General features: G+C 43.4%; 1 protein-coding gene across 3 annotated transcripts in view; it reads left to right on the forward strand.

The window, feature by feature from the left end:
- The first annotated feature begins 4,129 nt into the window (after positions 1–4,129).
- The window catches only part of LOC126544417 (uncharacterized), a 41,862-nt gene continuing 30,473 nt past the window's right edge, over positions 4,130–15,518 (forward strand). The window contains exons 1-3 of one of the 3 annotated variants that reach the window (XM_050191730.3): positions 4,130–4,623; positions 8,584–8,619; positions 12,808–12,948. In XM_050191730.3, coding sequence (XP_050047687.1) covers positions 4,289–4,623; positions 8,584–8,619; positions 12,808–12,948 — 512 coding nt within the window. In that variant the 5' untranslated portion in view covers positions 4,130–4,288. The remainder of the gene's footprint in view (positions 4,624–8,583; positions 8,620–12,807; positions 12,949–15,518) is intronic. The other 2 variants (XM_050191732.3, XM_050191731.3) reach the window with 2 other exon arrangements.

The raw sequence follows: 15,518 nt of genomic DNA on the forward strand, positions 1-15,518 counted from the left end.
CGAATGTCTGATGTTTTTCTCGTTTCATGTGTCACAGGCGAGTCTACAGCTTGCATCTATCACATCATAGACAAATTGAGCTATGACAGGGTAGTTGACAATTAAATGGCGTACTCAGTGAACGACTGTCGTATTGGCAGATGGGACCGTGAAAACAATACATCCTTCTGCTTTCGCAACATTAGAGAGTTTTACGTGTCCGGTATTCCCGTGTTTGCAATGGCGTTTGCGAAATGCCGGCCTATTGGGCACTGGTAGCGACGTCTACTGACGCTTCGTCTAACCACAGTGACTATGAGGCACGTTTTCGTGTTCCATGAGTGTTCTTGCCTAAAAAAGAAAGAACATTTGAAAAGGCAGCATGTTCAACATTACACCGCTGCCAAAAATTTACACGAGCAGCCCAGTGGAACACACTTGATTGCTATCATAATAACATTGTGTTTTTCTGGTGGAGATGCGCGCTCCACCGGGTGGGGTCGCCAATCCGACCGCTCTCGCTGGCGTCTGCGCTAAGCCGTTAATCCGCAAACGCCGGACACGCTTAAGCTACCTATTGTTGAGAACGGGCCCATGCATACCGAGGTTGGAAACAGAGGTACGTTCCGTGACCCACGAAAAAATACACTCACTTGTGCCAGGGATTCGATCAGCATGTACAACACGCGAACTTAAAGCTTAACTACGGCCGGTTGCAGATGACATTTGCAGTGCAGATATGGCCGGCAATTAAATATCGCAACTACGCCATGACATAAGCAGTCAGCTGTCCGCGGATTTCAAAAAAAAAAACAGACAGAATCGCCGCTTTCGACCGGCAAACACGCGTCGCGTGACTGGGCTGCAATTTGGCTGGGCAGTCAATTCAGACAACGGGTGGCACGAAGTGACAAAGGGTATGGCAGGACCAAAATGAATTCTTGATTATTCACTCCCCGCATCCTGCGGTTTCAGAACGAATGGAGCATGTGAATCTCAGCGCAGAAAGGTGGATGCAGTTAATGACTCAGCAGAGTAGACAGAAGGGGGAGGAATTAATGTCCATCATTTGATGAACACAGCCAGACACGCTGGCATGTAATAGTCGCTGGCCGGACAAGGTGGAGTACATTCTAACGCCTCTACAGCGGTATGACCTTTAATTATAACGAAGAATGGATTACGTCCCGGCCGAATTCTTTCATATGCATCGTGAATGTTGTACGACGAAGGTCACTGTAATAAGCTTGCCCGTACAACGAAGAAATTTAGGCATCTCTCACGGCTGGTTTCGTTGCTTCAGAAAGAACGCCACGTAATGGAGGCGGCACTGCCCTCTGCAGACGTCACCGAAAGTGCACTGACGCGACTGGCAGTGCTAGCGATGTGTACTTGGCGAACTTGTCGACGTCAAAACTAGTCCTGCCGCATGCTCCTGGAATCGTTCAAGTCGTCGCAATCACTGATGCGTGTGGGACGACTTCCGAATACGTCACAGTTGATGACATTATGATGTAATCATAACTAACGAGTGATGACGTCTTCAATGTCATCTAGGGCGGAAAGGACGCGGATGTTAACGAAGGCAACAGTGATAAAGATCCTGCAAATTAACCAAGAATTTTAATTGACGGCTGGAAGGAGACAGCAGCATTCAACGATTTGCAACTTTGCGTATCTCGTGCATGTCACCACGCGTATCATGCTGTGAGTGAACCTTGGTTAAATAAGGTTGGCTGCAGTCGCACATTCCCTCAAAGTGCGCACAAAAAGATCAGTTACTGATTTCACTAAGTATTCCTTGAATTCATAACAAATAGAGGTTTTCTTCTGTTGAACGTGCTTAGCCTGCTCTATTGTGAGCGGTATATGCTGTATGACCTTTACAACGAAGTGACCTGCATTACGAAAGCTTTCTGAAGGTGCCGAGCACTTCGCTGTAAAGGCGTTCGACGGTAATCACCTTTTCGCTGTGCATAGGGCCAGTGGCCCCGTTAGGCTTAGTCACACTGACTTGATCAGAATTTTTAGTACGAATGTTCCAATATTGAAAATTTCGATTCGAATCGTATAGGAATACTTGAGAAAGATTACATCCAAATATCGCAACGCATATTTAACTGTCCAAACAGAAACACAATAAAGTGTTCAGGGTGTTTGTATGGCAGCAACAATAACAACACACGCAAAAAAGAAGAAAGGCCCATTTACAATGTTTGACACAGCATGTAATGGACGTCGTTACCAACTGGACAATCGGCAAGCTGAGGAACTTGCAAATGAGAAACAGCTGTTTGCGGTCATTTGGTGCAGTATACGATAACGCAAATAATGAAACAAACAAACATCACGTTACCAGATGCGCGTGGAGTGCTGTCTTCGCTGAAGGAGGGAATATGATACTAAGGCACAGCGCAGTGATTGTTTTAAAGAGATGCAAACAGAGTAACACTATCCGAGTAATAAACTGACCTGGCTAAATCGAGAAAAGAAAATCATATATAGGCTGACTAAAGGAAGTCATCCCTATTGAATGATGGAAAATATTGAGCAGAAGAGCAACCTGTCATTGAGACATCACCCAAGTGTTTGTAAATGCAGTCGCTCAGGAACTGGTGCCTGTCCGCAATAACCATGCATGGCTATCTAGCTGTAGAATACGTTGGAACAGTCCTCACTCTTTCTTTTGAGACTAATCTTCTTTATTCACCCTAATGAAATCTAATAAGTGTTAATTGTTATTACTTATATTCGAAAAGAAGCAAATATTTGACAATTTCAAATGATGAATTCACCAGTCGAATAGCGCAGATTATTTTATTATTGTATTCGAAATTTTGTGTATTCACACAACCCATATTGTTAGCGGATGGTTTCATTAGGGTGAACTTTATACAAAAGGCAGGGCATAGCAGGCTATGGACAGAATAAGGTGATAGGAATTTAGAATGGCCGTTCTGAAAACAACAACAGCAGCAGCAACAACAACAACAACAACAACCTGCAGTTTCGCCCCCAGTGCGGTACAGTGGCGCGATAACTGGAGAAATGTTATAAACAGTAAGTCTGATTCGCGCAGTATTGTTAGAGCAAGAAGAAAAAGAACGTAAACCTTATTTTCAAATCAATGGGATTCGAGTCCGGCGTCCTTTTTGTGGGTCTGGGCATCCGCCGCGGACGGGGTTCCGAGTCCTTGTCTAGAAGCGGTTTCCTCGGCTCGCTGGACGGCCCAGAGTTGTGCTGTCAGCTTCGAGTTGAACACTGTGGTCTTCCAGCGCGAGCGGAGGCTGGCGGTGGAAGAGACACAGGAGTCAGCACTGACCGACTCGTTTGTTAAGTCGCACATTTGCGTGAGCAATCTCCTTTTCAAGATGAAGAAGAATCGAACACGGCACAAACGAATGAGCCTTAAATATCTTCTTGGTATTTACGCTATTGGTAACTTAAAGCTTGGTTTACTTCCGAAAACCAACTTAAATATTAGGTTACTCTTTGTAAACACAAGTAATTTGCCTTTAATACGGGTGTCACACGGCGCACTTTTGATCGCGATCATGCTCGATCCGGATCGAAATTCTCCACCGCGATTGACTCCCACGCGCAGCTTGCGCGAATTAACCAATCGCGACCGAGCAATTCGATCCGGATCGGGCATGATCGCGATCGAAAGCGGCCATGTGACATCGGTATAACTTAGTGCTCGCAATGAAGGAATTGGGGGGAGGTGTGTTCAGCGCCCCAAGTACAATTGCAACCATGGAGGAACGAAAGCTCCCAGAGAGAGCGTTACGCAACAAACCTGAAGGCAGAACTGTCAGCCCGAAACGAGATCACGTAAAGTAAAAGCAAGTACAGTGCCTTCTACCTCCGTGTTCGACGAAAACTCTAGCGCTCACAGAATCAAAATCGCAAGAATTCGAGGATCAAGAGCTTCCATTTCCATTAGAAGCCCGGACGTCTTGTAACCTTAGCCCGGGCTGGCAACCTCGCAGGTCCTTTTCTCGTTAAAATTTTTTTCCCGACCGAAACATGTGCATTTTAGCTTTTTCAAAGTTTCGCGCTCTCCGCTTGGAATTCAGCGAATCGGCCTTGTCTGCAGTATGTTCGAGCAACACTGAAAAGTGCAAAACGGCGAACAAGCCAACTTCGCCCCATTCCAATCCAGTCCGCCGTCGGCTGTCATGGCATCTCTTTCCAAGCTGTTGGGGTTGCTCAGGTGGTTCAGCTGTGTTTACACTGCGTGATTATCGTCAATCGCGCTGGCCGTCGTGTTCGCCGCAGAGCCGGCGAAAGCGTCGACGCTTCGACGATGCCCGAACAACGGAGTGTCACCGGCTGGCGCGCCACGCACGTCGTCGCGTACTTGTTAGCGATGGCGACTTCCATCGCTGCGCTCGTCTGTTATCGCAACATGAACGCCCGGCTTCATACCACGGTGGACAAGTGCCTACTCTTCACGAAGCCCTGGATCGACGTTGACTCGACGGGCAAGTGCCAGATCGACTACACTCGCATCGAGTGGAGTAGCGACAAGCTGTGCAACTACGTGACCTTCGCGCTGCTCGCTTCGTTCGTGTACAGCATCGTTGCCGTGTGGTTTTTCGTCATGTGCGCTCCAAGCCGCGGGTCACAGCTGAATGACAGGTGAGTTACGTACGAGGCGGTAAGCTCGTGCGTGGACCCGACGCGAGTGAAACAAGCAACGCATAAACGTGGTCAAGGACGTAGCAAGAAAACTCGGGCGCTGGGGCGCATTGCGAAAGCGTATTTTGCGAGGGGCAGAATAAGTAGATTACCGATTACACATATAAAAAGAAAACAGGTATCGCACAAAGAACACCGGATGCAGCGGTACAAAGAGCAAATCTACCTTAGATGCGATTATGGTCTGGGTTGGACCTGCCGAGGTATAAGGTTTGAACCAACTTCCGGCGTTGTCGCCATCTGCTGTCGATGTACCTAAGTTTTGTTTGGACAGGGCATTTTTGGTGCAGTGTTGGAATGCTTGTTTCCTCACCCGGTTTACGAGAACATTGTACTGAATTCTCCTGTAGCGCTAACAGAAAGATTCGCTCACTATTGTACAGTTGTCATGTAATGTCGCCGTCCTGCATTACACGACGCACGGCGTAGACGTATTACAATGTTACGGAATAGTTTGGCCTCCGTATGCCGTTGTGGCACCGCGGGTATACGCGTACAACCGCATAAATATGGCGCATCTGTCATTGCAGTGAACGCGTTGTTTAGTGGAAAGTGCGACTTGAGGGGTGAATATTTGTTACAGCTGTAGTAGGCACATCAAAAGACCCATGTTTCTTCATACCTCTCGGCTGTGGGAGGTGGCTCTACTTCAGTGCCTTCGTCCTTTCTTAATTTAGACCGGAGAAAAGGTGTTTGCATTGTGTCACGCAGTTTCCAAACCGTCCAATGCGCAATGCGATCATGATGTAAATGTCGCTTTAAATTTCACAAAATTCAAAAGGCCAGTTCTCATTGAACTTATGACGGCTCTGAATTAGGGCCACTGTTATATATATATATTATATTTTGGTCACGATTTACACACACCGTGTTTTACATTGTTTTGTGTAATGCTGTGCTAGAGGAACCGGCTCAGCTGTGCAGATAGATGCGGCCAAGTTAGTCTCGTCTGGCTGTCAGCAGCTGCCTTTTGATGAATGCTACATTGCATCAGAGCTGATTCAGATGGTCTACCGAGTTCTCCCCTAGTGTCACGTCAAAGTTTGGAGACAAAAACAACAAAGAAAAAATTATGTATTGGAAGCATCTGGCACTATGTATGTTATTTCATAGACGTGCGACTAGAAACATAAAATTGTGATATAATAATATTATTCTTTCAAATAATAAATGTGGCATGTATTATTGATGGGGCATAACATATTGTTTGGAAACATAAATTGCTGCTTAATAGCATATGCCATATCCCGGTGTGAAGCAGGGTAACCACACTCTACTGTGACCTGCATTCTTATTCTAACCATTTTAAAAGGCTATTTTGCAGTGAGGTTATTTCTGTTGGCACTTCTTGTTAGAAAATAGTGTGGCCGGTACTGGATTCTTTTAAATATTTTGTAGATATCTTGGAAAAGGTTCCTAAAGTTACTTACCGTCAGTGCAATGAATGAATGAATGAATGCAATGTAATCGATTATAAGTGACAAGCAATTAATCAGCCCTGAGCCGACACTGTGAAAGCCATAATGACATCTATGGAAAGTGGTGCAGGAGTTTTAGGGTGATGTCCTCGGTCATTTTTGTGTCCTCTATTCTCACTGAACTCCAAGTCTCGGTGAGACTACTTGGAATGCAAGAAGTGTTATCTGACAATCTAGCTCAACTTAATATTTCTTGTGTCCCTTTAATGCTATGGTCACGGAGCAAGGAGTACTTGGAAGGAATAACTGCATATGAGAGGCTCATCTGCTGTACAAAGAAAAACATTAATTAAAGTCAAGGTATGGGGTTTAAAGTCCCAAAATTGCCTAGCGGGTTATAAATTACATGGGATGCGAGTGGAGGAGACCAGATTAATTATTTCAACCAGCTGGGTTTCTTTAACGTGTACTCAAAGCATCGTACATGAGTGCCTTCCCATTATGCATCCACATAATGTGGCTGCTGCAGTTGGGATTCAAACCCGCAACTTCTGGCTCAGCAGGAGAACACCATAGCCACAGGGCCACAGCAGCTGGTATAAAGAACAAAGAAAAAACGTGCAGAAGGACATGGTAGGCTGAGATGCCGATTTTGGTGAAGCAGCACACTTAGGAAGAAAGACATTCATGCAAACATGAATGATAAGGACATGCACATCTATGTGCCGTACACATTCCTGTGTATGTGTGTATTCGTATACACAAGCATGTGTGTGTCCTCATTATTCATGTTTGCGTGAATGTCTTTCTTTCCAAGTGCACTGCTTCACCTAAGTCATGGGTCATCAACTTTGCTTTGTAGTGTAGCAAGCCATGTGAATTGATGTGGTAGTCACTCACTCCTGTAGTTCATGACAGTTAAAGGGGCTACGAAAGGGTAATATCGACTATTCTCAGTGTATCATTGTAACTGAGAGTTGAGGGCCTGATATGGTCATCCATACACAAAAAAAAGCTAGGCCCTGCATGCGCATTTTAACTTAAAATTTAACTCTGAAATCACTGCCTCTATGTCCCTTCCACTGTCAGCGACCATCATTTTGGCTCGGGCCGTGTGATGTCGGAAGATGTCGGGTCACTGCTGTGTCATCTGCTCTGAAACAGTTTCGAGATCGCACAGGTCATTTCTCTCCTCACACACTGGCACCCAACGGAGAAGCAAGGGTGCTGCTGTTGAGTTTTGCTTTCAGTTTTTTACTCATGTGATAAAAAGAAGCGACAGACCACTGAGAGGCCTTTGCAAAAACAAAACAATGCATGGCGGCTATGAAATATTTCCAGCTCGTGCAATCGCTTGCAGTGCTTGCAGAACGCAAAAAGACCTTCGAGATTGGGTTCCCTTACTCTGAAGAAGTCGTTTCTGTGGGGCAGGTTAATTTTGTCACCACTCTGTATTGCCCGACTGTTGTACAGTTCAGGCATCAGAGAAAAAATGAAACACAAGTTTTCTACTGCGCTGAATGCATTCAAATTTGGCGAGCTTGGTACTTTTGCATGGTTTAACATGCAATGCACAAGTCAAGCTCAAAAATTTGGTGTCATGGCCCCTCTAATGTGACAGCTTCTGATGGGCAGTACTTGCTGCTGCTTTCACAGCCACCAGAGCACATGCATTCGATTACTTACATTCATCTGCACCTTTAGTTTTTTCATGGCGTAATGTGAGTCGCTATGCCTCGTTGACATGATACACGATAAGCATTCTATCAGTGCACTTGAAAACAGCGAGGAGGGGCAATAATGCTGTAGGCACCTTTGCCTCAACTTTTGTCACATCCTCTTCTGCTAGTTTATTTGATCAGCATGCAGTGATAGGGACCTCCCCAGAGTGGATCGATGTAGGATATCGCTACAAATGATGCTACATGAAGCCTGTACCGAGCTCTTATATATGTTTGCAGCTGTGAAAGAGATACGAGTTTTACTCATGTGTATTTGATTTTATTGTAGGGGTTTAACATTCTAAAGCAAAGGCAATATTTTCATTCGAAGACTTGGACAGATGCTGATTGGATGAGCCAGTGGGATAAATGCTCATTGCTCCAGTGAGGTGTTGTGCCCGACACCTTGTTGCACAAACAGAATATCCCCAAAAGTGATTGCACTGAAGATATGGTCTCAACTAGTGGGCTGCTAGGGACACCACAGCGGGAGGTTGCAGTTCATTTTTGACAGTCCAGGTTTTCTTAACATGTGTTCATGAGAATTTTTGCCTTCTGCCCCCTGTTGATGTGTAGCTTGCCTTCGGGAATCAAACCCCTCACCTCAGGGTCACCAGTAGAATGCCTTAGCCACTCAACTACTGTGGCAGTTGTTTCCTTTCAAGTGTTGCTCCTTGCTCCGTAGCCACTGTGAAGTCGTTAATGCTGCTGCCATTTGATGAAACGAAATCAGATCTTCAAATGTCCCCCTTCCCTTTCAGCGACACTTACACAGTAAATGGCCACAAGATGATGAGGTAAACCGGAAACCGGAATGTTCACTTATTGCCTGCTTTCTTTGAAGTCACGTGGGGAACAGCTTGCTGCATTTGAGCCTCCCTCACTTTTGCCATCCCTAATTTTTCTTTTGTTGCCTGTTTTGCTTTATCTAACATTCTCCGCAATTCTCTCTCTCTTTTTTTGTTAAACAATTCATGTTTTTTTTGTCCTCTGTTCCTGCTTTTTGTCGGTCTACTGACATTATTGTTTTAAGAGGTAGCACACCTTTATTCACTGCAAACGTGCAACTTGCATCTATTTTGTATCCATCTGTCTTTATCCTTGTTTTGCACACCCAAGCACAACCACCCCTATTAATTGTAGCCCGCTTCATAGGAGTCAGGATATCACATCTTTATTTTGTGAGGTCCTCCTGCTTTTTTGTTTGACCCATAACAATACCCTGCCACTCAGATTTGCAGTCCTCTTGTTTTTTTACAGGGGCACCTAAGAACACAACGCAGCTGTATTGTGACAAATGAGCAGACAATTGTGATCATTGCAGTTTCTTGCAGGCTTGGATTTATTACTACAGCTTGGGATTAGTACCAGATACCAGTTAAAGTTCCAGCTGGATCTTGGTTGCTCACTGTGATGCAGTCATGTTTCATTGTCAGTGCCGATTTCTAAAATCTTATGGCCTTGAGCAACTTGGCCAATGTCGCACTCTTTATTGCTAGGATAAGTTCTAAATGAAGGAGTCATTATTGAATTTTCTCAACATGCATTATGAAGTGCAAAGAGGAGCAGGGTGATATCACTGAAACATGGTTTAGTCGGGCTTCAGTAGAGAACTTTTGCTTCTGTGCTTATCTATTGATCAGACATTAGAAAAGAAATATATCCTATTAGGGCCAATCACAGGTTAATGTATGTTATAGTAATTCTATTTATGTTCATAATGAGTGTCATATGGTATTCTTCCTCGCACCAATGGTTTGTAAACCTTTGTGGCCACTGTATCTAATAAACTGTGAAGCTCAGTTCACCTTGCTTCTGTGCATGTGGCTTTATTTTGCAGTGGTGTGTGAGCGCACATCTGAAATAATCAAGATTGGACTGTATGTGGAAATTGCCGCACCTCAGCACTGTTTAATAAACTCAGCTGCTCAGAATTTTCAGTGAGATAAATACACCATTTAGTAACCCTTTGCCTTCTTTAGGGCACACCTAACGAACCGACTACAATGAGAGAACTTTTGTGACAAAGTTCGTGTGGCAGAAACAGACGCAGTGACACGGCTTGGTCTACACAAAGTAAAGAAGGGGTGGCTGCTGCTGCGTGCTCACTGCGTGGCTGCCCGTGTTGCTGGGCTCGATGAAAGTGCTTTTATAAAACAAAAAGATGATGAAAAGGGTTTTCATTCTACTATTTATTGTGAATTGCTAAGCAATTGGAAGAACAAAAAAATTTTTTCACGTGCATATACATGCGATTTAGATTCTTTTTATGCACTCTGCCGGAAGTTACAGGGAGATCGCCCTTTCTGATGCCTGGCGAGCACGCCTCACGCATTTGCCGCTTCCAGCAGTGAAGTTCGCTGGGCAAACTTTTTATGGCCGAGCGAGGGCTGTGGCGAGCATCAAATTCGCTTATGCTGGGTGTCGGACGTTCATGGCTGGGTGATGTTTGTCTTCTTATGCCAGTATTTCCCTCCATGTAGCTCAGCCTTAAACCAGCATTACACAAAGTACATTTTTGCTTTTTACTTCCTTCCTGATGGGCCTTTATTAGCTCTCTTGAAATGTCTCGGAGCCAATGATTTAAGGCGAATTCCACTGATCGTTCTAGAGCATGTCTGTTGCTCGACAGCGAAGAGCTTATCTGTTGCTTTATTCAAAGCTGGTTCCTATTTGCCACCAGCCCTTTTGGATCAGCTCAGTCTCTAGCAGGTTATTGTCTCCTTTGATGCGATTGGGGCACAGATTCAGCTGGGAAGTTTGAGTTTTATTCACATGAAGTAGCACACTGCGTTATGATGGAGGCCCAACAGAAAAACTACCATAAATGACAGCTTGACAGAGCTTCAAACCCTCCTTTGCTGGAACACAAATAAGTGGGAATATAGATATTTAATGTCAGAATGTGTGTAATAAATAATGAGTAACAGTCGAAACTGTGTGCATGCCAAAAGCAGATAGCATAATTTAGCATAGGAATGTAGTAATGTAAGTTTGGGGGTGCATCGCACTATTCACTCCTCCTGCAGTTGAAAACTCTCGCTGAGGTCTTGTGCGTAACACAGTCTTTTTTTCTTCTGCATATTTGGAATTGTGCGAGTGCGATCGGATTGCCTGCTTGAGGATTCAAGTAGCTGCCCCCACGCAATGAGTGGAATTCACCTTTTCATTCAAATGCAGTGAGGGGACAAAGACAGGAAGAAATCGACTCATAATACAGCCTCCTTGGTTTTGTCTTCTGTGGTTTGTCTTTTGTCTATGCATTGCATGATGGGCTATCCTTGTCTTAAGAACGTTGCCATTGTGAACACTGTCAATCTTGTGTTGCGTTTCTGTTGTGAAAGTCACTGTGAACGCTGTTTAATTTGTGCTGGGACCTTGTTTGGCTGGCGGAATGTGCTGCAAAATCTTCCAGGGTGCTAATATTAAGCAGGCCACGAGAGTGTTTTTGAACAAGTGAATTCTTTCTTAATGCGATGTGGCTAAACATTATGTGTACATGGCTTAACCTAAGTGAAGAAAACCTTATTTTTGTGTTAGTTTTGCACCCATGGCACGATAATGAGAGTGTGAGAGGTCAGCACTTATTCTCTCCCCTGTTTGCTCTTGTTGCTACTTTGCCCAACTAGCTAACAAACGTAGAGTGACAGTGCAACTACATTTAATTCTGCTTATAAGTAGGATATCAGGCATTTCTTTGCAGAGTGAGACAGGAGTCAAATTTTAGTCACTAAGCATGCATTTACAGCTTTTGAAGAACAACTGCTTTGCACTGCTTCTAATTTTTAAGCCATCTAAAGCACAACGATTGCTAAAGATAAGTGCATTAGGTTGAACAGTGGTGTTTAGTTATGATGCTACTTATCACTCCATTGCTGGTTAAGCACAAATATGTAGTACAAGGTGCATTCATTTTCAAAGGTGGCCAATTGCTGCTTAATGAAGTAAAGTACTCGCCGTAATGACCTAAAACTTCTATTGCTTTTCACATGAATCAGGTCATAGAGAAATAGAAAATCGTGTTTCTTGCTACCACCTGTAAATGGATAGCTACTGCAAGTGCCTCTTTGAAGTCTGTTTTTACCACTATTAGTGTTCCCAAAATTGTACTGAGTACTTGGAGCCATAGGATCACTGAGTGTGTTCTTAAGTGCTGCGAAAAGCCAAAATAGATAGGTGTCAGCACAAACGAATGTGGGAAATGACCAACTTCTTCACACTTCTGTTTTGGTCATAAACTGCTGTGCACCACCTACAAAAAGAATGATCACTTCATTTGTGTCAGTGAAAGCACAGATTCAGCCGTTAGCTATTCTTAATGTACTATTTTATGACTTTCCACGTGAATGCACCTTGCAATATAGGGTTCAGATCATAACAGTAAAATTTAAATGTTAAATTTTCCTGTGCTAAGTTAAGCCAGACTTCTTAAACCAACTATTGCTTATCTTTTAATCCAACTACTGGCACCAGAGTACATTTTAGCATGTTAGAGTAGTAGGTTTTCCTTATCATAAGTAAGCAAAGCTTTGAGTTCTCTTGTGCCATTAGTGGAGTACACTTTTGTAAAAAATGCGAAATTAGGTTCACGATTTCTGAAAAACAGCTACGATAAAAACTTTATCTTTATCAACTTCATAACAAAAAGCTTTGCAGCAGTTAGAAAACAGATGAATTTGCTGAGCCTGGTGCTCTTCTCTGAACTCATGTTTTTATAGAATCAGGTATTTCCAGTTTTTAACAGGAAATCATTTTCATTGGCAGAACCGATTAACAAAGACAGACCACAAAAAAACAGAACATCACAGGACAACACTGGGCTCACAACTCACTGTCTTGTTACCGTCTTCTCCTTGTGGTCCATTTTTGTTGAATGGTAGTACCATTATAGTATTGCGTACAGATGTTTCCGACTTGGCAGCACTGTTTCACTGCATTTTGTTTCTTTCAATCACTCCCTTGTCACCAACACATGCCTCTCTCAGCATCGTGCACGTGTGGAAGATAGTGGCACCAGCATCAATGCTGAGTGGGGTGATGGCCCTCATCACCCTCGTCATGGCCTGGAAAGTCACCAACGGCATGAACATCTTCTTCGACGACCTCAACATGGGGGCTCAGAGAAAGTGAGGAGCCACTGGCTTGTCTAACTGCCTACACCTTCGTTTATCTGCTCTTCTTTTCTAACTGTAAAAGCTTACCGCTTTGTGCATAATTTTGCTGCATCAGCAGATAGTCTAGCTCATCTAATAGCAAAAGCATGTTCATGGCTTGGGCAACGTTACCTCTGTTCCATCATTTTTCTGTCTGGCATGCAACATCCTATCTATTCTTCTGCAGTCCATTTGCCAATACAACAGGGGGCTCTCTCATTGTCTGGCATCTGCTGCAGATGATCATGTTGCATGTGATAGACGACATAATCAGAACACAAATATAGAACGAAGATTTGGTTCAGTAAGCATATTCACTCTTCATTGGAGAGAGGTAGCATTCCTCATGAGGTTTCTTTCTGCTGAAGAGATCACATTGTCAAAACAATGAAAGTTGCTGCTGACTGTACCGTAATGCTCAGTTCTTTCTTACCTGACATGAAACTGATGAAAAAAGAAAATGGAGGCCAACTGAAAAAAATATTTAGTGAAAAATTAAAAGGGGATTCACCTCCAGCACGGGAGCCTTGTTTGCAATCTTCGTTAGTGTTCTCTTGTTTTTTTTTTTCGTCATGCCTCTTCCCGGCCACGCGGAATTCTGCCAAACCCCGGATTTCATCTAGCAGGAAATCATATGCAGTTAAGTGGGCATGTTATGCTGCCACCGTAATGCAGACGATTCAATGCATTACCCAGCCAGCAAACGAGAGCTGTGCACAGCACCGAGCATATGTAAGGAAACCGAGGAGTGCTGAGGTGCTATGCTGCGTGAGCGATGCAAGCGACAGCGTCGATGACAATGGAAAGAGCGTGTAGATGAGCCACACGCTGTTTGCAATCAGTGTGTTTAGTATACACTAATGCAATAATAGCGGACACATGCAGAAAGCTGTACTCCAGTTCACATTTATCCGGCAATGCTGCAGAAGCTATGCAGGCACTGCAGTCATAGAAGTCTCACTCAGTGTTCTTTGCAGTGCGGTCGTTTTTTTTATCTGTGATGCCCTCCAGAGATTAGCTACTATTTCATGTATTACAATTGCATCTTGTGGATGTAAAGTTACATGAAATCGCGTATTATTTTTGCACCTTTGTGCTGCCAGTATGTAACATAGATTTGAGCATCATTATAATGCGGCTGCATCTGACTCTAAAATGCCTTTGTTATCATATCTAAGATATTCGCTATAAGCATGCTAGACCTATTTGCCAAGACAAATTTTAAATACTTACATTTGTATTATTACATACTACGTTTTATACATATTAGCTTATTTATCTGCAGCGACGAACATTTTAGCTTTGCTTCGTTTTATCCGATAATTTATTATATCTGTGTTCGTTATATTGACGTTCTATTGTACTATTTCTGGCCACGAGCTCAAGCAGTGCACTGTGGCCATATGTCGCAGGAACATCTCACTTCACTTAGGCACTGGCACGTATGTGAAGATGCACAATGCTTTTTATGTATTATAATTTTGTCATATTTTTTTACATAAATGTATGAGACCTAACATTAGTAGATTGAATAACATGACGCATATCTTCATGTTCCTTTCTCATGTGGTTCACTATGTTTTCGTCACAGAAGCGAGCACTGTAGCAAGCCCTGCTGTCCATAAAACGAAACATAAGTGTACGCGTGCAGGTGCATACTGGGGTTAGCATCACAACTAACACGTGCCAGCAAGCAGGATGAGTAGCAGCATGACGGTAGTTGTATGACATCGAATGCAGCTAGCTGCTTTAAAGGGCGAGTCAAGCACCCGGTCAATAAGCAGACAGAAATTTGTAAATTGTAAGCAAAAATGGGGTAAGCAATTCTTGGTAATTTATTCATATAGTCAAAGTATATAGTATATTATATACATAACAGTATATTATAATACAGTATATTATGTAAGCTACAGTGTTATAGTGGATACTTGCAAGGCCTGAGAGTTGGTGCGATCGATCAGTCAATCAGTGTACACCGAAACTTATACACTCACTGTGCCATGTTTTGAATGTAAGGTGAGCTTTCTTCCCCCATAATTCGTAGCCTCGAAGCCACCCCCTGCCTTATTTGCAAGGCTGATAGCTTCAGTGTACTATTTCAATATGGTGACTGCAGAGCCACATTTATAGCAATCCAGATTTTAGATGGTAGCATAACTTTTAGCAACTAATAAACCTTAGCAGGTGAGGCAGAACCATATTTTTGCGTATAACCTTCACGAAGAATTTGAAAAACTTTACAGTAATGACTGGGTGCTGGTTATATGCGAATTTCACTTTGAGGTGTGACTTCATGCCACTGCAAATTTCATCTTATTATGTGGCTTCATGGCAGTGGGAGAAATGCTGCCTTAAAGCCACAGCATAAGGTGAAAATAGCTTTGCCATGCACCTCCAGGCAAAATTGGTAAATAACTTGTACTGATTACTCTCGGAACTTCTGATTATTTGCGATTTCAGGCGATCCCCACCAAGTCTGAATAATCTGTCGGCTACTCTGTATTACTTTATATTATAGTGCGCATACTTTTTTCTCTTTGTTG

The sequence above is a fragment of the Dermacentor andersoni genome, chromosome 10 (genome assembly GCF_023375885.2).
Source record: "Dermacentor andersoni chromosome 10, qqDerAnde1_hic_scaffold, whole genome shotgun sequence".
Classification (NCBI taxonomy): domain Eukaryota; kingdom Metazoa; phylum Arthropoda; class Arachnida; order Ixodida; family Ixodidae; genus Dermacentor; species Dermacentor andersoni.